The sequence below is a fragment of the Phalacrocorax aristotelis genome, chromosome 24, assembly GCF_949628215.1.
Source record: "Phalacrocorax aristotelis chromosome 24, bGulAri2.1, whole genome shotgun sequence".
Classification (NCBI taxonomy): Eukaryota; Metazoa; Chordata; class Aves; order Suliformes; family Phalacrocoracidae; genus Phalacrocorax; species Phalacrocorax aristotelis.
This window is the reverse complement of record NC_134299.1, coordinates 4359711-4384358: the sequence shown is the minus strand read 5'-3', so window position 1 is coordinate 4384358 and position 24648 is coordinate 4359711. Positions and strand designations below refer to the sequence as shown.

General features: G+C 43.8%; 1 protein-coding gene across 2 annotated transcripts in view; it reads right to left on the bottom strand.

Annotated features, from left to right (window-relative positions):
• DOCK5 (dedicator of cytokinesis 5) overlaps nucleotides 1-22259 on the bottom strand; it is an 84441-nt gene extending 62182 nt beyond the window's left edge. For both annotated transcript variants that reach the window (XM_075117504.1, XM_075117505.1), the window contains exons 1-2: nucleotides 22029-22259; nucleotides 4536-4619 (exon numbers count right to left, since the gene is read on the bottom strand). In XM_075117504.1, coding sequence (XP_074973605.1) covers nucleotides 4536-4619; nucleotides 22029-22071 — 127 coding nt within the window. In that variant the 5' untranslated portion in view covers nucleotides 22072-22259. The remainder of the gene's footprint in view (nucleotides 1-4535; nucleotides 4620-22028) is intronic.
• Between the last annotated feature and the right edge of the window lie 2389 nt (nucleotides 22260-24648).

Sequence of the window (24648 nt, the reverse complement as noted above, 5' to 3'; positions counted from 1 at the left end):
AGACAATGAGAAGTTATACACAGCGATGCAATCCCAGGTCACGTGCTTAACCACAAGGTCTTCGCTCCCCTTCCACTGTAGTGTCCCGTCTCTCAGTACTACAGCACACACCACTGCACTGCACTGAAATAAAACCAGCATTGCTTCATTCACCGACAGTGGTCAGGGGAAAGATAAAAGTCTGAAACTAGGAACAAATTCAATGCAAACTTATTTTCATCAGGAGAAGAAACCGATCGGAATCACAGTATGTGGGCACACATTCCTTCTATGCACAATTTGGCTATTTCCCACAGCTTGCCTGAAATCATAGTATATACTGCAGATTAGAAAACATTCCCCTAAACAGAAATGTATCCTCCCCAGCTCACTGCTCAAGGACAGATTCCCAGAGACTAAGTAAATCCTGCACTAAGCAGCCTTCAAAGTATTGGATGCAACAAGTTTCCTTCTTTTCTTCAGTTTTGCAGCACGTGCCCAGTCTTGACAGTATTTGGCAAACAACAGGATACGTATGCGCTGCTTGGCTTATTATCAGGTGGAAAAAGTAATTTTGTACAAAGATCTCATGCCCTTCTGCAACCAGGCAGCCAACCAGAGAAAGGAGGGGGAAAACCCCCTTGCTTTGCACTTTGCAAAAGTGTATCACGACCAAGACACCTAAACTAACAAAACCATTCTTTGCACACAGTATATGTGTATTTGTTTTAAAGGGAAGGTAAGTCTAGGAAAATCAGAATCCTCCAGATCTTCATGTATAATACACACCCCGTGGTGTTCCAAAGCATGTTGAAGCCCAGCTAAGACATTTCAAAAATTATTTAAAACCAGTCTCAAAAGTAAACCACTGAATATGCAACTTTAGACCCTACCTACAGCGCAAACCCCACTTACAACTGCACCTAACGGCAGACTGACAAAGATGCCGTATGCCACGATCTTCATTTCCTAGACTGAAGGAAATGCCGCACAGTCTAGACTGTGGATTTCTATACCTCAATAGCAAAGAGCTCTCAGAGGGTCCCTATACGGATTCGGGCTGCATTGGACATCAGCACTTTAGAGCCGGTACTAGAAATATTTGAAACCTGTAGTTCAAACTGCTCAGTCTGTGGTTTCAGCTCTGATGACCTTCACTTCAATGTCGTGTACTTTGTCCAAGTTGAAGCTACCATTTTTAGGGCCGATCACCCTTGGACAAATCTTTGACACAGGCAAGCTGCAGTCCAGCAGTACAAACAGACAATCTACCACGTTATCACTCCCTTATCTTCTTTTGTGCACTCACAATCCAAGCCTAACCGTGTAACTGGGACTTGTATTAGGCAAAGCATCAGTACCTAAGGGGGAGCTAAAAAGAAGATGGAGACTCCCTTTTTACACGGATTCCCATGGAGAGGACAAGGGGGATGGACACAAGTTGCTCTTGGGGAGATTCCGACTGGACACAAGAGGGACATTTTTCACAGTGAGGACAGTCACCTCTGGAATAATCTCCCCAGGGAAGGGGTTGGCTCGGCCACGTTGGGCACCTTTAAGAGGTGTCTGGACGGGGTGCTGGGCCATCTTGTCTAGACTGTGCCCTTCCTAGAAAGGTTGGACTAGATGATCTCCGAGGTCCCTTCCCACCTGGGATTCTGTGATCTGTTCAGACCGTGGGAAAAGAAAGCTTTATTAACAGAAGTGCAATGCCAGAGCCTAACCGCAAATTTGGCCATTTATGAGGACTTCCAGCCTTTGCGGCAGGCCTCTAACTCCTGATAGCATGTGCTAGCATAAATGAGAGGGGCTTTGCAATTTAAATGTGCTTTCTCTCACTGTGAGGCCATTAAGCAGTACAACAGCAGGACCTGACTGCAGGCACTCCACCTTAAGAGCTTGCGAGACACAATGGTAACGTTAGAAGTTTGCGTAGCGCAGAGGCCTGCACCAAACTGCATCCATACCTTCTGGCTTGCACTTTAATTCACTTTATTGCTCTTTGCTTCTCACACACCTACCCCAGCGGCTTAGCTGTATCAGTGTTATGTCTCAAAGCTATTCAGCCAGTTGAGAGTCAGATAACATTTATTGTTAACACCAAAACGCAGCGCAAGCTTCAACCTTGCTGCCTTGCTGTCAAGGAACAAACTGTGCGCTTCAATTCTTACAGACAGAGCGGAGCCAGCCAAAACCCCGGCTGCAGAATACAAAGAACTTCCAAGTGAAGGCTGCTTGATACACAGAGAGCCTTCACTGAACACAGCTGAGGAATGAATGCCTGCTGACTTCAACCAGGAGGAAAAAGGAGGCATGTTCTAGATGGCTGACAGAGTGGGACGCGACCTGCGGTGCACCAGCCCTGAGAACCTTCTGGTAACGCACAAAAGATGCTCCTGTGCAGCCTGAGGTAGGGAACAATAGCGAGGAGCAAGATTTTCCAAGTGGCTATTTACCATTAGACAAAAGCCTCCAGACAATCCTGAAAAACTCCCCTTGAATTCCCTGAAGAATGTTACCGATAGCCTAAGGAACGCCCCAGCCAGGAGCTGCAGCGATAACTCACACCAACTAAAAAAAAAAAAGTGAAGTCATCTCTGAGCCTTTCTTCTTGCAAAGCCAACACCCTGCTTAAATGCAACCTTTTTCTAAATTGAGACTTGTGTATCCAGATAAGAACAGCGATTACTGGAACAAAAAACTCCACTTTTATCGGACTGGAGTTGTATTTGTAAGTATACAACATTAGCATGAGAAAAAAAAACAACAAAGCAGAAAAAGGCTTCTTGTGAGAACACTAATTCTCAAAAACACAACCCACAGATGTCTGGAAACAAAGCTGAAAGCTGATGTCCCCAAAAGAAAGAAAAATAGATACAATAAGATGTGAGAATTTCCTCCCAAGCAGACACAATATCAGAATTTGGAGTTTTTTGAGATGAATTTACGGGAAGTAAGACCAGATCTGCAGCAGAGTTACTGTCTCAGAGACAACCGACATCTTTTCCTTTAGATTCACAAGGGTCTGGCCTGAATTTTCAGCTGGTCTTTCCAGGAAAAGTGTTTAGTTGTACTGCAGTAATTCTGGGGTGCCTCAGTCACAAACCAGGACACCACAGTCACGGCTCAGAGTATGAAAACAATCAAAACACTTTCCCAAACAATTTACAAAACAATCCTCTTAGAATGAAGTCCCAAACTGGGACATTTCAGGTAAAAAGGGATGCCATTTGGGTATTTGTTTCCTATTCTTGACTGTCTCTCTGTTAAACAGCTGATTACAGATCAAGTAGTGGGATTAAACAATGATGCTACCTCTTCACGAGGGCAATTTTCATCCCTGACACTCCCTCTACCTTGTGTCTTTTTGCTAAACCAGTTCAGACATTTGTACTCTTACATATGGATTTTTTCCCCGTCTCCTTCTCTCTCTGCCCCTGTCAAACACACTCAGCACTATCACACACACATGCATCAGTGTAACAACACACACAGGCAACGTCATCTGCTTGGACCTGCAGGAACTGGCTGGCTGTTGCCACTGTCAAGGTCAAAGAGAAGTGGAAAGATTAAAACTGGCTAAGAACAAATTGCTCAACAAGCAGCCTGCCGTTCCCAGAGAGATACAGAAGAGTTTTTGTACGGTAAGTCATCTTCAATCCAATGTTGCTTGTGAAAATGATTGCATTTTTATTTTGGAAAGAGTATTTAAATTTTGGAGAGCCTTCCAAATGGAGTAGCGACTAGTACCTTCGTTAAAATAATTAAATGGCTGTGTTCCATGCCTAATATTGAAATCTTCATTAAACAGTCTAGTTTAATAAGGAGATGTGAAACACACCAGTGTAATTTTCATCTTGTTTAAAATAGGAATGTTGTCTTCCTTTCTGCAACATGTTTTACTTCAAGGTATTATGAAAAATTTCCCAGTAAAGCATTGGGAGAAACAGCCTAAGAAGTGCATAGAAGCTCCATAAGTGCAGGCTTTTTAAAACGTATAATGCCAGCACACGGTATTATGGCTTAAACCAACATTACTCTTGAAACAATCAGACCTGCCCTCTCCTTTTCTTCCATTCATTGCCCCCGTTGCCTCGGATCAAAGAACTAATTCAGGTGAAAAGCTACTTTTTTTGGTTGTTTAATTATTATTATTTTCCAGCTGGATCAGTTCATCACATGACTACACAAGCACTTGGCCTGGCACGAGGAGCCAAGGTAAACAGGTGTGGTGTGGAGACAGGAATGAACAGCCACAAGTACTTCTTTCTCTTGCAGAGCTGCCTTGAGACACTTGTGAAATCTTACCTTGACAAACCTCTGCCAGGAACAGCGTCGGCACGATTGCCACTTCTGTATTTTATGTATTTTTAGTACCATTTTGAAAGTCAAGTGCACAAAGCAAACACCACAGAGCAAACTTCATGCTTTTGGGAGTATCAGACGTTGAAAATCTAGATCTGAAATTTGTATTATTTAAAAAAAAAAAATCTTGATTTTTTAACATTTACTTTCAAAAACAATTGTAAAGTACTCGGAAGTGATCTGCCACCTACCTTCGTACATCTCCAAAATGTGAACAGTGTCGCCAACTTGCAAGGAGAGCTCCACATCTTGGACAGCATCATAATTGTATATTGCTAAAAAGAGGAAGAGAGGGGAGAAAGAGATGAAAAACACTGATGAAAGCTCTGAGGTGACCAGATCTTGAAATCTGGTATCATGGCACCTGTCAAAGGCAGAATATGATTTTGAAAAAGCACTAAGAAGTTACTAAGCTATCCGGTGTATATAATACACCGGAATAGCATGTAGCATATCTACTTCCAGATTCTATCATCAGTTCCTGCAAAGATAAGAAACATTATTCTTAACAGCAAACAACGTTTGTCTTTTACCTTTAAGAATACAGATCTGTGGCACTATATTAAGAAGCTGCATCTTCCCACTCTACCGAACCTACCCAGCAAAGGTCACTATTAGCCCAGGTGGGGGTTATGGATCAATTAGGCAATTGTCATTTTTTATTAGTGTTTCACAGGACTCACTGCAATGTAGCACTCACAAACATTGATAAACCAACATAAACTGGATGTCATAAGGAAAAAAAGCCACTATTCTATATTAAATGCCTCAGACTATTTGCTACTAAAGGCTCTTTCTGGACATGAACCAATCTTAGCACAAAAACTTGAGATTCTCTGCAGATTTAATCCCTACCGAAGACAAAGCTAATCTGAATGCTTATTGGATTTCCACTGGGAATAGGATTAAGTCCAGAAGCCCACGCTTCTACATTGCCTTTTCTCTGGAACTTTCCTGAGGTGCCCAGTTTCAGTGGGCAAGGCAGAAGGGCCCTCATTAGAGCTGCTGGAGGCTTGCAGGATGAGAAAGTTTAATATAAATTTGCTTTCAAACCAATGCAAGTAAAAAGACAAAAAACAGTCAGGAAAATGCTTTGCCATGGTTCAATGAATTCATCATCTACTGATGAGTCAGAACAGACCATTCCTCTACCAAAAGGAGATTATCTTAGTTATTTATTTAAAATGCTGGTTTAAGTACAGATCACATCTTAAATGCAGCAATGCAATCCTCTCATACACATGTGTCATATTTACGTACCCAAATCTATTCCCCAGGGAAATGTATTAGCGAAGCAAGCACAATGTTTATTTTTAAGAAGGCAAATAAATCACGCAAACATTTTCAAGGGGCTTTGGGAAAATTCCTCAGACTTCAGAGGGCTTGTACTTGAAGAACCCCCTCTGAAAATTAATTAAATAAATAAAAACTTGAGCTCGTATGTCCGGAAATTCACATCAAATGCCTATCATTTCCATCAAGACAAGGTATATTGCCTCCTGGCAAGGATCCAGCATAAACAAACGACTGTGGCTTACCACACTGGAAATCATCTCACATATAGTAGCTTCCTTTAAAATATTGTAACTATAAATAACCCAACAGAAGTAGGCAGGTGATGTGAATTCCCTGCAGTATCTGAAATAGATGCTGATCACAAAGAGATACTTATTTTCTTATGCTGCAGAGGCAGTGTTTGTTCAAGGTGGCCCTAACTCATGCCTACCGTAACTTCAGTGCCTGCAGAGATACACACGGAGCACGCGCAGAACCTACTGCATTGTTTTCCAGAGGGGTACAGGAATGTTACTGGACTTTTGCTCTTAAGGCACTAGCTGCTTCGACATCCAGATTCCTCTCCCTCCCTGCAATGGTGTCGTAAGCCAAGATATTAAAAACTGACTAGTGATCTGGATATTCAGCTTAAATGCCCCAGAATCAGCCCAAAAGTAAAAAAAAACCATCAACATTTTTGCAGAAAAATTTGGATAATGTTTACGGCCAAAGCCAAACATGAACACACACAGGAGTAGAACAGAGTAACCCATTAAGAACTACCTTGTATCGACAGATGCCGAGATCATAAATTGACGTAAGAACTGGTGAATATTGTATTTGATTCAGTTGAAAAGAAACCGTTCTGCCAGATACAGAAAACAATTCTGCAAGGTTTTGCAGAGGTCAGCATAAAAGTGCAGCGCCCAACCCAACGGAAAGCAAACTCCCTGCGGCCGTGCCCTCTGTTGCACTAAACCTGCCAAGTCGCTAGCGTTCAGCGGGGATGTTGCAAGCCATTACTTGGACGGGACATCTCCAAATCTCCCTGCGGTGCGGCAGGAAGCAGCCTGGATGGATAAAACAATCCAGACTTCCTCTGGGGTCACCGCTGAGCTGTTGGCCCATAACGTGCTACGGGGACACGGCGCTGCACGGGCGGTGTTGTTCCTCAGGTGAAGTCCAGGCATCAGGCAGCCTACGGACATTAATAATCCTATAGCACTGTCAGAGGAGTTAGAAGATTTAAAGCACGGTGTCCCAGCCAACTTCTAACTTGGCTGAGTACATTCTGTCTACTGAGGCTTCCTCCTGTGGTTATGGCTGGATGGCCTTACTTTGTCCTGAAATGCAGTTTGGGATTCCTGTTTCATGGCTGTGCCGACCATGAGAAATGGCTGCTGTTTAGAAATGCACATGTGCTTACACATATAGGGATTCCTACATACGATTTCTAGATGCCTTGGGTTTCTTTGGGACAAACAGATATTAAATAAATACCGGTCTGTATTTTTCTATAAAAATGCTGCTTTAGCTTCAGACAAAAGCAGTCTGAGCAGCACCAAGTGTCTAACAGAAAGGTGGGTGGGCATCAGACAAGCCTTTCTTTTGAGAACACAGACAGTTAATTCAAAACCAAAGAGCACAACAGCCACAAGAAGGGGGAGAACTAAACACTGCCATTCCCTTCCCCTCACCAAAGATCACAACAGCCACAAGACAGAGAACTAAACAGTGCAGTTCCCTTCCTTCTCTTTCCCTGCTTTACCAAAAAGGTTTCAGATCCCAACGTGTAGCATTTACAAGCTGAAGGAACGTGCTGCTGCCGCTGCACATCAAAAAAAAAAAAAAGGCAAGATTTGTAGTCTCTTGCTTTGCTAGACTGAATTAAGCAAGAACAGAGGGTCACTGTACATAAAACCTCCTACCCCAATGGTTATGCACAAGGTTATAAAAGACAAATTGCTGGCATATTTTCCCTGGGAGCTTTACTGTTTGCAATTGATGCTTCCTGCTGCTTGAAGTCAGTCCTGTCCGAAATAGTCCATCTGCAGTTATTTGAACTGCTTAGCCTCTTCTTCACTGTGTGTATTTAATCTGACCTCTTTCCGACTTAAAAGAAAAGGGAAGCTGCACATAACAAACACGGTCATGGCATGAAAAAACTAAAATCCTTCATATAAAATTCTGACAGAGGAGCAAGAAAGGAAGAAGGGAAGAAAAATACAGAGACTTTCATCCCCAAATTTGCAGGAATATCTCAAGTTAAGTCTTTCTGCTTCAAGTTAAACTTCCGTTGAGATTTCATCCTTTGAAATTCACTTTAGAATGGTGATCCTCTTCCTTTTATCATCCTGAATGAAAAGCAGCACTGAAGTCTAGCAAGTTTAATCTAAATAAGCAGGCAGAGGTAGAAAACATGATCCATGAGGAAGAGATACTGGGTTTGTTTTAATGATCATATTCTTTGAGCGTAACTAGAGGCAATATATCATATTATTTAATTTACAGTCCCCCAGTTTGATTAGTGGAAAGTTTATGAAATGTTCTTCTCAACAGTACATTCAGCCTATGGAATTCATAGGAGGGATGGTCAGAGGGGTCAACATTGGGGCTGGTTTGAAAAGGGCAACAGACAACTTCATGACTGATGACAGCAGCCAGAGTAATAGGTGAAGATAAAGAGAAGCAATTTTCATGCTTCGGGGCAGAAGGTGATTCCTCAGAACAGATCAAGAAGGAACTCTAAAGGCATTGCACAACGGGGCGTGCACGCTGGATGTCGGAGGATTCACTGTTCTGCCCTGAAGCATCACGCAACAATCACCATCAGAAACAAGGGTTACACGAATGGCAAGGGAAACCGGAGATCGCCTGGGCCTTCCAGGGTAGCCAGGGCTCCCAGTAATAGCTAACGGTGAGCTGGAAGTCTCTTAAATAGGCACCGAGTTTGATGTGGGCTGGCACGCGGCCGTATGATGATGGGAAGAGCAGGTTTAGTTATGTCACTCCCTTCACCTGTATGAAGGTGCAAGATGAGTCACAGCACACATTCCTGATCTGTGAAACACCAGACAGTGGCACTTAAAACAGGAAGAAGCCTCAACGTCATGCACGGAGCAGAAAATAAGCAGCACAATTATATAAAAAAAAAACAAAACCCAAAACAAAAAAAACCCACCACTTTGAAAAACCACAGAGCTTCACTTTGTCTAAAAGTCCTGGGAGAATCACAGAGTTATTAAGGTTGGAAAAGACGTCTAGGGTCGTCAAGTCACACCACCATGTCTCCTAAACCATGCCCCGTAGTGCCATGTCTGTCCGCAACTCCTTGAGCCTGATGCAGCTTTCAGTGAAACCAGTGGCAGATTTGGCGTAGGTTTCCATTAAAGCAGTGCCAGGCTTATGTCTTCAGTGCCTACCAACAACATTCACTCGGAAGGAAGGTGGTGGTGCAGTCAGCTCCAATGCCACAGACACATCTGGCTGCACTTCAAAGAGCCAGTACACATCTGGACGAGTGATCTCCTGCACTAAGGCAGTGTCTTTCGCACAGTACCACCGACGCATGTTAGAAAGGTAGCAACTGTTCTCTTTCACGTGCAGAGAAACTGAGGGCAGAAAAACTGAATGTCATACTGTTCCCCTGCAGCATAATCAAAGATGAACCAAATATTAATTCCTAGAGAACCAAGTAATTCCTAGTCCCATTTTAACCACAAGACTGTAACTCATTCTCAAGACTGTTCTAAAAGCGAAGCAAAGCTAAAAGGTCTGAAACCAAAGTGATTGAGGCAGAAACTGTCACATACTATTTTGTGTGTAATTCAAAGCAGAATGAAATGGAATCTGCATTTTAATGTTTAATGCATTTGAAATGTGGATTATTGGCCTGAAAAGCACAGCCTCTGCAAGATCAGTTATCTCTTAACTTGGCTCAAAATAACCACCCCTCCACCCATTACAAAGACACGATAACTGCTTCCAAATACCATGTCCCACTTCTCTGAAGCCTGCCCTCACCACTATCTGATAGGAGAGGGCCGTGCCTTGCTTCCTCTGAACAAAGAAACACATTCAGTGCTGCTGCAATAACCAGACTTCATCTCATTACATGTTTCAACCGAAGAGTCAAAAACTATTGTACGGAAACAGAAGTATGTGCTTTTATGCTGCAACAACCATGTATTAAGAAATGGCATTTATGCCGGACAGCCCCATTTGGAGAAGCCTGGTATGCTATCTGCTGCCAAGATATAACCAAAAAAACAGTGGCTTTATTTAAAAAACAAGGAACTGCCCAAGGAATTAATTCTTAATAGGAACAAAGGCTTTTTGATGTTTGAGCAAAAACGTTCTTGTAACTTCCCAGGAATTTGTGTCTGAAAAATTGAGAACAGCATAATTAAGATTTATATGTCAGACTACTTCAAAAAAAAAAAAAAAAGAGTAAGTCATGGTTCAGTACTGTGAAGCATGCACATTAACTGATCGTTATGAAAAAACTGCAACTCCCAAATTGGTTGATACTGATATTCAGCCTCAATTCTACAAAGTTCCAAGTGACTGCTCAGCATTTTGAATGCAAAAAACCCAGAATAACAGGATTACATTAATGTTTTAATTAACAGCCATCATTAGACTTCAGAGTCAAACATCTGATGGCCTAGAGGTGGACCTTTAACATCTTGTGTACTTATTGTTTCAGGCCAACCTCACACACAGGAATACACTTGGAAGGACTTCTACTTAGCCTTAAAATTTCAGACAGGGTTATCTTAAAAATGGGCATTAAATCAACTGAGAAATTACATCGTGTGCCTTTGCAGGAGGATATGGCCTGGCCTTTCTAATCTGGATTCTATTAACTGTCAGTTTTGATAATCACCCTCTTCTTCTGAGGACCATGAGAAAAGCAGGAAAGTCCACTGTCTTCAACATGCTTCCAACCCTTGCAGCTCCAACCCAAGACTATTCCAATAACCAAACCCAAATAAGGGTGTTACCTGCTCACCTGCCGAGCGCTAGGAAGCGAGTCTGCCAGATGCACCATTCATCAAAAGTCTGCTAAGATTTTTCTGATTTCCTCTAAATAACAGGGTATTACCCTGGAAACGGGATAGGCAAATAATCTAAGGTTTTGCAGAGTCTGTCCTGCACAGTCTAAACGAAACTAATTTCCATATTTGGGACTGGAGAAGATTTTCTCTTTCAGTCATGCCATCATCAACTTTTCAATGTTCCTCTCTCTTTCCCCATCATAGATTGGATCAGATTCTAGGATCAATGGTTTAATCTCTTAAAGCCTGGATTGCCTTAGTCAAAAAAAACCAAACCAAACCAACACCACAGCCCCTGGGAATACGGATGGCTTCACAAGCGCTACCCAAGTGCTCCAACTAGATGATCTAATGGTCTCTTATGGCTTTAGACTCTACACGGACTAAAACCACAGGCAGTTCCACAACAATGCTCTGGAGCAAGTGGCAGACCCAGTGACAAATTAGCCCATGTATTTTAATTAGAGCTTCTTCGTAGATTCAGATCAGGCAAACTGAGACGACAGAACGGCTGAAGCAAGAGGCATACTGATAATAACTGAAAAAGAAATAATCTCCATCTTTTCTTGTCTGCAGAATTCCCATTAGTCATCTTCCCCTCAAATATTTATTGCAAAGTGTTTATACCACAGTAGCTGTATGAAAATAAAGGAGATACTGTTCTATACTGCCACACCACACAGAGATATACATCCTAAACATACACCAATTTGGATACTGGTAATAATGTCACCACAGCATAACCTGTTTTGTTTCTCTGTAAGTGTGCTTGGGGCAGAAGCGTGATCTGAACTGCACAGAAACCCTCTGTTATACTGATGAGACTCCAGAATAAGTCGTCTTGATGACCAGTGACTTTTCTGGACTCACTCTTATGTCAGTGGCTATCAGAGTGCATTGGTTATAGCATTACGGCATACTAACCCAGCCTTTGCTATATACGAGCAGATAGACACTTGGAAATATCTTGAGATCTCCTTTTCGGTCACTAAGTGCACATTTTAAGGTAGCTCCACATTTTGCCCAGGTGGAAGAACTTCCAAGTCTCGGCCCCTCTGCCTCCTCCTCACAACTAGGCCATGGAAACCAATGGCAAAGAAAACCTACAGCAGGAAAACCACCAGAAAACAAATCTCTCCAAATACACTTAGACATTCACAGAGACACCCTGGGCAAAATCCTGCTATGGTAGAACCCACTCTGACTTCACCCACTGTCTGAAGAATCAATTCAGACCTTCTGGGATTTGCGATAACCCACTCTGACCTCAGAAGTTACACGAATACCCCCCATCTCCAAAAGCCCCATTTTCCCTTCTGCCCATCTCAACGTGGAGTTTAAAGCTCTGCTGGTTTTACACATGCACTAATATTCTAAATCATTTTCCTGAAAACATGTACCAGAATAACGCACAGCAGCATCACACTGCATAATAGTAAGTAGGCATTGTATTTTACATATGGGTAACATACACAAATCGTTAGCTGTCCGATTTTCTTCACTAGGCTCTCTACTTCCTTTTATTATTTTCACTCTAAAGGACCCTTACGGATGTTACGCTCAGATAAAGAATTAATCTACATTAGCTGCTTCAGCTTACGTCTGGAGTAAGAGGGAGTGCTGTGAGCCAACAGAAGAATAAATCAGTACTAGCAGTGTAGGAGCAACCCACTCCTGAATATACTACTCCCAACCCAAAAAAACCCAAACCCAAACAAACAAAAATCCCCACAAACCAAAAAACTAGACCTGCAATTCCAGTCTCCTTGGAACAGCCTGGAATGTCCCCTTTTGCACGCACACAGATGGAAAAAGAGACTAGAATAGCTTCTCTTCTTGAAGATTCACACTTTTGTGAACTTTTGTCAGGTTGCCTTGATACATCTTTCTACAACAACTATTTAAGGCTCTCTGCAAGATTACCGAGGCTGTGGTTTAGAGGAATGCCCTCGGCTTTTGTTCCCACTGCATTACCAGCCTCCATCTACTTCCTGCAGTCAGTGAGAATCGCGCTCGCCTAACAGTGTTCAAACAAAAAAGGAAGATAAAATGATGAAGTGTTAGCCACAGCGTAAAACAGTTTTTAAGGCTACAGGCTGCTTCACGTCTGGCTGATCCAAACTAAACAACAGGCAATAGCATGTCAGCTTTCAAGTGGAATGAACAGATGCAGGAATACACAGCTTGGAACTCACGTGCCAAACGCAGCTTCCAAGTGCAAAGAGATGACAACACACTGCTCGTTGGGTCTGGAAGGTGGTCCTTCACTTAATGGTTCTCAACGCAGCTGCTGGAAGCTCTTACAGCTTCATCGAGGCGACCTTCCTTCAGCCGGCCCAGAAAAAGCGCAGCCAGAGACACGGAATTGCCATCCCTGTTTTAGTGGTACTCGGTTCTGAGCGGCTCAGGGAGGAGAGGTGCAGCAACAGCTGCCAATGTGGCTGTTACTACTGCGCTACAGAGAAACCTCAGATCCTGGTGCTATCAAAGCTGCATCTTTTACCAGCTCTAATTTCACAAAACACATCTACCTAGTGTGTTTAATTACTTCGTTCACTTACAAAGATATACACTCAACTTCTTTCACTGTGACACAGTGACCTTCCCAACGTGTAGGATACAAAACAAGACTGCTCCTTTTCGTCTACTGGCGAGGCTACAAGAACTAGATACCATAATGATAGGTGGCTCACAGATCTTATTAGGTTAAAGGGTGCTTGATGATACAGTAAGGTGCATATCTTCCAAACGCTGCAGCTTCATTCTGCCTCTTTGAAATCTGAGCAGCAGCATCTAGCCTGAATGATTAGTACTCTCCCAAGAATATACTAAATCATAGCCTTGTCCTTTAGAGCAATCGTTCTAACCCCCTAACACTGTTTCAACTATCGTATGACCACAGAAATCAACAGCTTTGCCACTGGCTTTAGCTGAATCAGAATCTGGTTTGTGTTCAGGTTAGCCTATTGGTATTACAGGAATTCAATAAAATATTCTGCATCTTCTCTGTGTTGTGCATTTCAGAGAAAGAGACTTGGAAGAAGATGGGCACATAACCACTCTTTGGGCTGCCCTCTACAAAAGAAGGGGTTCACACCTTATAGTCTTCCGAGTATTGCGGGACTTACATTCTGGTTTTTACAACTGCATATACCTGCCAGAGGTTTGAAATCCAGCTCTCACAAAGTAACCTCTGATTTTGAATGTTTCCATTTTTATGGCCTGTGAAGAAACAGATGCTCATTTACAACACCCATATGATTTTACCAAGTCCGCCTGTAATCACCCTTTTTTCCCCCTCCAAGCCTGCAAACCTGCTACTTGTGTTTGCATATGTTAAGTACAAGAGTAACTATTGCAATGAAATTTTCAAGCAGATTTGTAAAAGCAAAAAACCAAAACCATCACTTGATAAATTGGACTACTCAGCTAATTCCCAACTTGAAAGCGTGTGGCACTTTCAAAAGAATTAAGTGAAATTGCCACTGGCTTTAAATTAGCGTCCTAGTTTTTACTGGGAAAAACATCAAAGGAAGTAGAAGGAAAACTTGGAAATGCTACTGTACAGAACTGTGAGTGTTACTATCTAATGAGTTCTGCTGTATGCATTACTTCCAGAGGGAGCGAGGGTGGAGAGATGAGAGGAGGTCTAACAAGTAAAACACTTGAGCATGGAGTCCAACTGTGCCTACAGGCTAGTCTTCACCATAAAGTTCACTTGAGTTAAAACTTCAGCATTGCCTCTTGCTAGCATCCCACCTACACATACCAACGCTAAACCCAAGCTGGCAGACCCAGGGAGACTATAAAGCTCAGGGATCCCACTTCATCAGCTGCAAATGTAACCACCAGAATTACAGCCGTAAATGTTTGTGTGAGTGTTCTCAGGCCTCCAACACCTTCCCCTTTCCACCCATGTCCTCAAAAAGAGACACACAAACACTCCCATAATTTGCATGAGAAGAATTCACAGCGTGGATTGGCCCACTGCATTTTAAGAAACTTGGGATATGCTGCCAAGAAACTCCTTCCCTCCACTGGATAGCACCTCTATGAAAACTAGCACTTGAGCTAGCTCATGCTGGCAGGGCTAGCACAAGTAGAATTTCTAATACGCATAACCATAGGGATTTCAGTTGGCCTCTGCACCTTCAGTCCTTTTCATGCAACACGGGCTTCGTAACAGATTACTCTCCCTTAATGGATGCCTGTGGTTTCTTTGATTCATGTTTGCAAAATGACACAAGCCCCAGTCAGAGAACTGGCACTGCACAGTGAGATATACAGTTTCACGCTTCCAGAAACCTTTAATTCCAAAGCATTTTTATCTCGCCACCTATCTCAGGTAACAAGCAAATGGCCAACAGGGGAACAGTGTTGAAACGAGGAACAGGAACTGTTGGAACTTGGCTGGGAATGAGGGTCTTACTCTGGAAGGAAAAAAGCCAAACAAGAATACTGATCCCTTTGTTGTCAAGAAGAATGAAGGACAAGCTACTCCCAAAGTTGCAGTAAGCAGATCAGTTTTAATTAATCTGCACAAGATGCAAGAAGATAAAGAATTTGGAACCACGTACCACACACTGTAGCCTTCCCTTCGTCTTCTAGAGCTGCTTTATTCTTTTACATTAAGCTCCATCTCTCTGCAGCTCGAAGCCCCTACTACATTGTCAGAGTAATGAGAATGGAAGTATTGCAAGAATCAGGTCTCTAATAAATATTAGCTAGATATTCTTGCATTAAAAAAAAAGAAAAAGAAAAGTTATTTCAGAACTAATTGGCCACTATTTGCCCATGAAACTTCAGAGCTGAAGTTATGAACTGTTTTATTATTACGGAGGGTCAAAGTACCAAGCCTCCCAAGAGCAGAAAACTATTATCTCCATCGTATCTCAAAGAACTTTTTGCCCAGATTCAGCACTTTCCAAAATGAGGTCCACTTCTATTGCAGCAACACCTCCAAAAGTTCGCGAGTATAAGCAGTGGCCAAAGAATAATCTCCACAGACCAATCACTACTTTTTTTAGGTACATTCTGACAATGTGCCAGACACCTATCTGAAAGCTTCAAGAGGCTGCCAGAACGATTCATCCTTTATACAACACCCCCCCCCCATTCCTGGGAGATCTTCCCAGGAGGTACAGTCTGTACTGTACCAAAAAGACATTTTTTATCATTTAAGCAACTGGCCCAACTAGCACTCTATAACATCTTCAGTTTTTGAAGGCAACCATGAACCGGCCACCTAGAAAACTGTTTAGCAATTCATATTTATGTTCCAGTTTTATTAGCACATTTCCTGGCAAATGCACCAACATTCATTACCATGTTTTAGGCACTCAATCATAAGTTAAATGCATTGGACCTGAAAACATAGTCTCATTCTGGTATCAAGGGGATAAATGTGCTTATGAATTTGGACTAAGATAGTTTTTACGGTTATTTTTTCAATGCGCTTCCCTAAATAGGGTTTTGTCCCCCCTCACCCTCCAAAAAAGCACAAATTGAAAGAAATGTCCTATCAGTCAAGTGCAAGTTACACAGGAAAAAAAAAGTTGACTTTCAATTAAAGGAGCTTTGGCAAGCATGCATGTGGAAGAGGTGAACATTTTTCAACTTCTGAATGATAGGGAAAGATTTTATACATTTACTGCTTCTTAAACAATATACTATTGGTTTTTTCAGTTCATGAACTTTTATTATTTTGCATTTAATTTCCATAGTTTGTGCAAGCAAATACAGTCCTACACCAAAAGAACCACCACAAGAATATGCAAGAGACTAGTATGAAATTCAGAGCTGGGTCGACACACCAGCTCTAGCTGGTACTTACAGCCTCTTGACACCTCGGAACAATTAGGCCCACATCTAATCAGCAGGAGACAGCTCAGCCAAAACTCTAGGAGGCAGCAGTTCTGGGGGCCTCAAGAAAAGCTTCAGAGCCTCTGTAACAGGACCTGATCATTAGTAAGACGAACTGTATGATAGTTCCTAAACATCAGGGCTGTTGGTGATGTTTCAAGGTGGATACCTGAGAGCTGAAGCACCCAGCAATCACAAAGCACTTTGAAAAATATTACTTTTCAAAGTAAGAATAAAAAAAGGAACTGTTGCAAGTCTTGTTCATGTCAGCAATGCCTTTGAAGTCCACAGGACTAGTTTCACAGGGAACTACTTCAGAGGCAGAGTAGTAATCACCAAAAGTAAGAGAAGACAGACTCAGGCTAATATGGATTAATAAAAAAATTTGAAAGGACCATGGAAGCAAGAAGTAGCATAGCCAACTTTCACACCAAATCAGCTGTAGACACAGCAGTAAAGATTGGGGAACTAAATCAGAAATAGCATTGTATACTACTCTGAGGATTCAAAATTTTTTTCTGTCAGCAATGCCAAGGTTTTACTTTTCGCTGTTGAAAGCTTTGTTGGTATCGCCATCAGCACGAAAGCGTTTAGACACAAATCATAATAAAGCAAATGGAAGGAGAAATGGGTAGTTATAGAGTGTTTCTATCAATAGAAAGGAAGACAGCCGCTTCTGCAGTAGGAATGGGCTCTTCCATCCTTCTAGAGCCCTTGTCAGGAACCTGTTGCATAGTGGTGGACTACAAGTTAGAAGCTTTCTGCAGGAATGGCAGGCATAGGGCAAGCAGCAAGTTGAAACAAATACGAGTTTTGCTCTCATTTGACATGACGTACTACTATCGCACCGTGAAACTCCTTTGATCACAGACTGTATTTCGAGACAATTTTGCAGAAGACGTATGAGGTCTGAACATGAAGCCAAGACCTGATGGCCCAGCACATCAGAAGTTATCACAAATCAAACCATTAGTAAGAAAATCTTATTCTGCAGCACTCTCTCTTCCTCTCTGATCCTCTGCATTTCTGCTCCCATAAATCACAAACGTCGCTGGCAGGCACTGGTTTACATTTGAAAAATTACTGCCATTCCTAAGACATGACGCAGCTGATTGTAACAACCACCACATGGTATTTTCACAAAGTAAATACTTCTTGGCGACAAGAATAGTCCTATGCTCCGGTCCCTCAAGCAGGGAAAAATGGAATGGGTTTAAAAGGCTGCCAATAACTATTAGGGGTAATGAACTGTCAGTTTACAAAAAAAAAATTTATTCAAAAAGGAAAAAACTCAACAAAATAAAAGATGATAGGTTGAAACTCAAAGGTTGCATTTTACCGCGGTAACAAACGGTTCCTTTTGGTACTATGGCTAAGGTATTTTAGCCATAGCAAGTGGCCACGCTGCTTTTGGAACCAAATCGCATCAAGCCGTTCCCTTTCAAACAGCCACCCATGTATCCACACACTTGAAGAGCAACATGGGAATCCCTGGAATGGGATGTGAGGAGGCAGGGAAAGCTCGGGAATTAAAGCTACCCAGAAGTTTCTCAGCCTTCCCCTCCCAGCTCCCTGCTTTTAAAAATGCACCAGGATCAAAACACTTTCCACAGAGTGACTGAACCGCTGTGTTTAATTAGCTTCCCTTCAACCCACATTTTAAGACACTTTTGAACAGAACATGGCTCTGGTTTTACTCAGAGCCTATAAAGATTACTAAAATACAAACAGCGCATTAATATACCTCACTGACCAGTGCAGTTTTTGTGGGCTCATAATAATATTTTAAGTTATACATTTAACAATTTGGAAAGATCACAGGCGACAAATATTGCTTAAGCTTTCACTTGCTCCTTCTAAGCAGAACATCGCGATTTGTGGCTTTGGGTGTTGCGCTGCAAGCTCCAAGTTTGTTGCTGGCTTGAAGCATTTTGTGGTTTGTGGGGTGAATCGTCCATTACAGCCAGCAACTGCAGAGGATCGGCCACGACAACCTGCCTGGCCCTTCCCCAGTTCTACCACACAAGCTCTAGGAAACAGCCGCTACCCCAAAAACATGGGTAAATTTACACTTTAAGAGATGTTCATACCATGCACCCAGGTGCCAGCCACCATCTTCACCTACACGCAGGCTGTTCTGGACCTCGTGCTCAAAGCTCTTTCAATAAAGCTTCGGTTAATAATTTCTTATTCTGGAGGAGCAGATTTGTGGATTGGCTGAACAATAGGTACACACACTGATCAAACTGCATAATTATAAACAAACACTTCACATCCTGGTAGTTCACAGTCGAAGGTGACATATAAAGTTATATGTGTACCTGATGCATCATTACAGTCACCTGGAAACTGTTCTGGCTGAAAACTTGGCACTTTTTGTTTCTGAATTGGTTTCAAGCTGGGTCAGTCCCCTGACCTGGCTTACCACCCGGCAGGAAGCAATCAGAAAATGAGTCCTATTGCTTGATCTGGTAGCGGTCTGGATTTACACCAGAAGAATAGCTTATGATTCCACAGACTCCAGATTCTCTCATATTTGGTACTGAAACCAACTTTAAAACAAGCAGATACTAAAAGTTAAAAAACGTGGGGAGGCATTCGGGGATTCTTTCCTCCAGAGCACACTCTTTTGACTGAAAAGAGTCTGCATGAAAGGCATTCTGCAAATGACACCTTCTCTTTGAGAGAAGCACTTGACCGAGAATAGGTTACTGCATTTAGTCTCGCCCTAAAACTGACTAGCTTTCAAGGAAGATGCACCAGGTAGAATCTTTCCTTCCCAAATCAGAGGTGAAGCATGTTGCAAGGAAGCTTTGTGAGGCCCAGAAAATCCCATTGCTTAAAGAGGCAAGATGTTGCCCATCAGATGATCAGCAGCATTTTTGTCCCTTTACAAGGCTGAAGCTTCCACAGTCCCATCTGTTACTGGGTTGAAAATTCATTGCAAGTGAGAAACTGCAAGCCATTTGTCTCTCACGTATGCTTCCCTAAAAACGCTACAATTTCCAATCTTGCACTCCCTGCTGTCTGCCGTTTCAAACCCAGCCCATATGCCACCTGTATTATCCGTGCTAAAGCTAGTAGTCTCCATGTTTAACCAATGGAGGACAAAACCAGGAGCTAGCAAATCAGTTTGAACCCACAATCAACAAATCCGTAGAATATAATCCAAGACATAAACCATTCTGAACTGAAATGCAAAGATCAGACAGGTGACTCTGGATCACATTATTTACTTCCTGGAATTTCTTACTGCGTTGGTATGATTTATAGGGTTGTGTTTAAAATAAATGCTCTATATTAGTTTCCAAAGCACAGATAACTAACAGCCACAACGTGTGTGTTCTTTCTGAAAAGAATTAACTTGCATTTTTGTGCTTCACAACTATCAACTTACCTACGCTACCAGTGACTGAAGTTGTGACCATCTAACGGCCTAGATCATACACACCAGCAGCATTACCCTCATTACAACCGCCTTCATAATTGGTCCTAACAGGCACCTTGGTTAGCAGGCAGATTAATGGCCCAAGCAGCTCACGCTTTCCTCTCAATCCTCATCAGCTTCTTCAAATTAAGCACAAAACCAACGAGGACTGGTACCCGAATGCAAAGCTTGAGCACAGCACAGGATGCAACCGTAGCCAGGAACCCGACACGTCTGCAAACGTCGAATTGACAAAATAAGGGTTCCATTAATGCCATGTATCAAACACTGCTGATAAAGCTAGTCACTGCATAAATAACTCTGTTTACTGCCTGTGGATTAACCCTATCAGCTCTGGTTGCAAATTAAATGCAAGAGCTGAAGGATTAGATTCTACGTCAGTTTGGCCCACTTGTCTGCATGCAGGGGAAATATCTGTCTTTTCTACACAGCTTACCTGAAGTAAGGGCATCCTTCCCACCGGCACACTTTTTGAGTGGTAGCGTAAGGGCACGGGCAGTCTTGCCCTCCACCCTGCTTACTCAGAAGCCAGTGCCCTTTCTGGGAGAGGAGCTGTCATAATCAGCAGCTGGCTCAAGCCAGCACAAAAAAACCACCCCGGAAGCTAATAAAAAGGAAGCCAGAGGAGTGCCTCTGATTCATCCTACTGCCCAAGGCCATTCTTGAGGTGGAAGAGCCTTGCTCAAAGGTGTGCTTAGAACAACCCCACCACAATCTACTACAGCCAGTCATACTAGGATTATAAAGTTTGATTATAAAACCAAAATTTTTAAATTCCTGATGCTCAGAGTAATCTCACCAAGTCATACGTATGTACCCCCACATATAAAGATCCTGGGCTGTCACCTACACAGAAATAAACAAAGTTCAGGACATACAACACTCCACACCCTCCCGGTTACCAGAGAAGAAATTAGATAAGGTTGTGCTGCATATAACGTCTCTGAGGCTTAAGCCACCGTCCTGCAAGAAGCGGGCTGCCTTGCTGCAAAGGCACTTGAAATCAAGTCGGTAACTTATTTCAAATTGACTCTGTGAAAGATTGTGCAGGACAAGGTTCTTCACCTTTAAACTCACGGACTGAACTCGAATGAACCACCTCATGGGAGTCAGGGCAATTAACACTTCGCAAGCACGACATTAAAAATTCTTCTCACATCAAGAAGCCCACTGTGGAACAGGGGCTGCACAGAAGATCCCTCTTCATTAAAACAAACTATCAGAAGTTGTCTGTGTCATTTGTGGCTTCCTGCCTATTGTTCCCTACCCAATTCTCACAACCAACGTCAAAATCATGTGGTTTTCAATTTGTGAAACTCTCAAGAAAAGGTGAACTTATCAGTAGCACCAAGGCTATGTTCCTCCTAGAGAAAAGCGAGCCAGCATTCGACAATCTCCTTTTAAGCGTAAGGGAGAGAACAGGGCAGAAGGCACAAGGTATGAGCCAAACTCCCACCATTCCTCACCTATGTCAAGATTTCCGCCCCCCGCAAAGACGTCACCCACCGCCCTGAATTTGCTCATTACAGCCATCTTATCCTGTCATTGATTTTTCTACCCACATCTTCATTTTAGCTGCTATGTTAGAGCACTCTTCACTGTAAAACATGCTGGAAAGGCAAAATTGCAAAGGTCAGTCCCGAATTTGCAGGATTCTGGAAACCCCGAGCTCCCAGGGCGTGAGCTGGACAGGCACCACTGCCTCCATCCCCAAGGGTTCAAAGAGTGAACACCCGCTGCTCAAACCTGGAAGTGGCAGAGAGCAGGAGCTGAAGAAGAGAGCAGAGCACAGAAAGTGCGCGGGGAAGAAAAGACCCGAGGGTGGGCAAAAGGAACGACTCCAGATGGGGGAAGCAAATGAACGTGCGGTGCCGGGAAACGGGGGGCTCGGCGCCGCGCTGCGGGAGGCAGAGGAGGCTCCGGGAGGAAGAGGAGGCTCCCGGGGAGGGGGCGCGGGGCAGGAGGGGAGGGGAGGCGGAGGCTCCCGGGGACGGGGCGCAGGGGACGGGGGCGTCCGAGCGGCCCGGGCTGGCACTCACCGACCCCGTACTTCTCCCGCTTGGTGGGGATCCAGCGGGCCATGCCGGCGGGCGGGGGCTGCCCCGCGGCTGGGCTGGGCTCGGCTGGGCTCGCCTCGGCTGGGCTGGGCTCAGCGCGGCCGCTCGCCCGCCGCCGCCCCGCCGCGCTGCCTGCGGCCGGGCGCCCCGGGCCGCTCCGCCATGCTCCGAAACTTCCCGGCAGCCGCCCAACTTTGCTGCCTCCCCCGCCGAGCCGAGCGGAGGAGAGGGAGGGAGGGAGGGAGGGAGGGAAGGAGGCGTCTCTCCCCGCCCCGGCGGGGATCACCTGCTCCCGCCCCGCCCCGGAGAGCGCCCCCGGCTCCGCTGCGGGGTGCTGATGGGGCCCGGGGGGACAGACGGACAGAGAGACGAACCCTGGAGAAAACACTAACGGGGAGGGTGAGCGGCTAGGGTTAATGCTTCCCGTTACTGCTACTTAACATACTGATGTGTAAGCGTGAGCACATTTTCCCGCTGCTCACGTAAATTCAGATTTTAAAAAATTCATTTATTAACGACTAAGAAAACAAGAGTTCTTTCAAAAGCACTCCAGGCACCTAGAAAAATAGTCACAGGACTGCACTTTGCAAGAGACGCAATGTCCTTGTTCACAAGATTGACTTGGCACGCGATGACGTAAACCTCCACTTGACTCCAGTGGGTGAACTGGGGCTTGATAAAGTATTTCAAACTGGTGACAGAGAGACCTAAGCTCTGCACGTACCTGGATCCTGCAACGCAGGGCTGACGTTCCGACCTGAACCAGACCGGCTGGCTCCAGTAGTTATGTTGGCTGTGGTGTGGCAAATCGTCTGGGAGAGGGATATTCAGTAACACCTACTACTTACACCCTTAACTAAGCAGCACCACTGCAAATCCCAGCGTCAGATTCTTTACAGAGCGTTAGGTCCAAACTGAGGAGATCCAGGTTCTCATCATCTCTCTGGGGCTGTAAGTAACTAGATCTGCTTTCTGTTAGTGCCTGGCCTTTGCTCTATGCCCATCTCCTGTGGAAGACAATAAGAACTGTGACCATTCAGACTGTTTTAAAACCTACCCACCTGTTTAATTGCACTAAAGCATGAAAATCTGGGGCGATAATCTTTTTTATTATCTTGCATTACAAGTGAGAAGCGCTAGGGGTAGTAGCCCTGCTGCTCAGCTGTGCCCTGGGCAGATCCCTTCACCTCTCTCCGATTCCCAGCCTACATCCCTCTTGCATGTTCAGAACAGCTTTCCATACTACAGACTCTCCCTCCTGCGTTTATAGTAAGTTTAATTTACCTTGATCTCCACTGGTGCCTCTAAGTGGCAGAGTAATATAAATAAGAATTAATTACTGATAATTTGCTCTAACAAATAAACTTCTTTGCAAGCCAGAATTTTAAACACAAGGACACTTGGTACCACAGTATCATTGTACAATATACTGGGTTTTTAACAATACCTGGTGATCTGTCATCTGTCAAGAATGCGCGGCCCACGAATTTGTTGCACGCAGAGCGCGTTACTCATCTAGCTGTGATGTGCAGTAATGTTACACCCAGTTTCCACTAGACAGACGAACCCTTCTCTAAAATGATGTTTTGATCTTCTCCCGAGGGCTGCTCATGACATGACCGAGATGCTCCTAACTCTATTCAGATGCGTACATCCGAACATGAGAACGCTGCAGCTTAGAGATGAAATATGGACGTGGGCTCTTCCAATACTTAAATGGCACCTGAAGCTTCAAGACAGAGTATGTTGATATGTAGGACAAGTTACAAGAAAAAAAAGATTTTGCAAGTTGGAACTGGTTTAACTGACCTGTTATTTATGAAACACTAATTCGACCCAGCCAACTCCGATCGGCTGTTGTACTGGCACATATCTGAAGTCATTGTTCTTAGGCACAAAACCCTCCAGCTAAAGATTTAGCAGTGCCACTAAACATAGTCCTTGTGGTGTTTCTGTGGAGAGGTGGGGGCTCACAGAGGGCTGGGGGCACTGCCGAGGGCCGCTCCCCTCACCGCAGGATGGGGGCATCCAAGCTTGTGTGAAGAGCAAATACTTCGATATTTTGCAAATTCTTTTACTCTGGAAGATTCACCTAGGCCTTTTTTTTTAATGGAAGCTTAATATTGCAGTGTGTTTTGAGACCTTAACTCAAACAGCAATGTAACTAGGCTATGAAGACAAAGAGGGTGATGGCTGTTCTAGGCCTCCCCGCTCTCATCTTGGGTCGCCTGGACTCCAAAATACTCCCTGCTATGCACGGGATGTGGCTGCTCTGGGGCCCTTTTGCAGTGTATGGCAGAACGAGCGATGCAGAGGAGGCTGCTTTTTGTGCACCACCCTGCATTCCCTTCTGCCCAGGGAACACCCCATCTGCCCCTGGAGGGCTGCTTTAGCAATGCCTGAAGTGTTAGTCCTGTAAAAGTTCCAGTGCTTGGAGCTAAACATTCCTCGCTGCAATTCAAGGTGCTGTGTGTGTGCTAACACCCAAAGTTAGTTACAGTGACCCTCCTTAGACAGAGAAAAACATCTGTTTCTTTTCTGGTAAAGATCGTTTTCTTTCTTTCCTTTTTACTTCTGCTGGGCCGTGGCTTTCTGCAGCTTC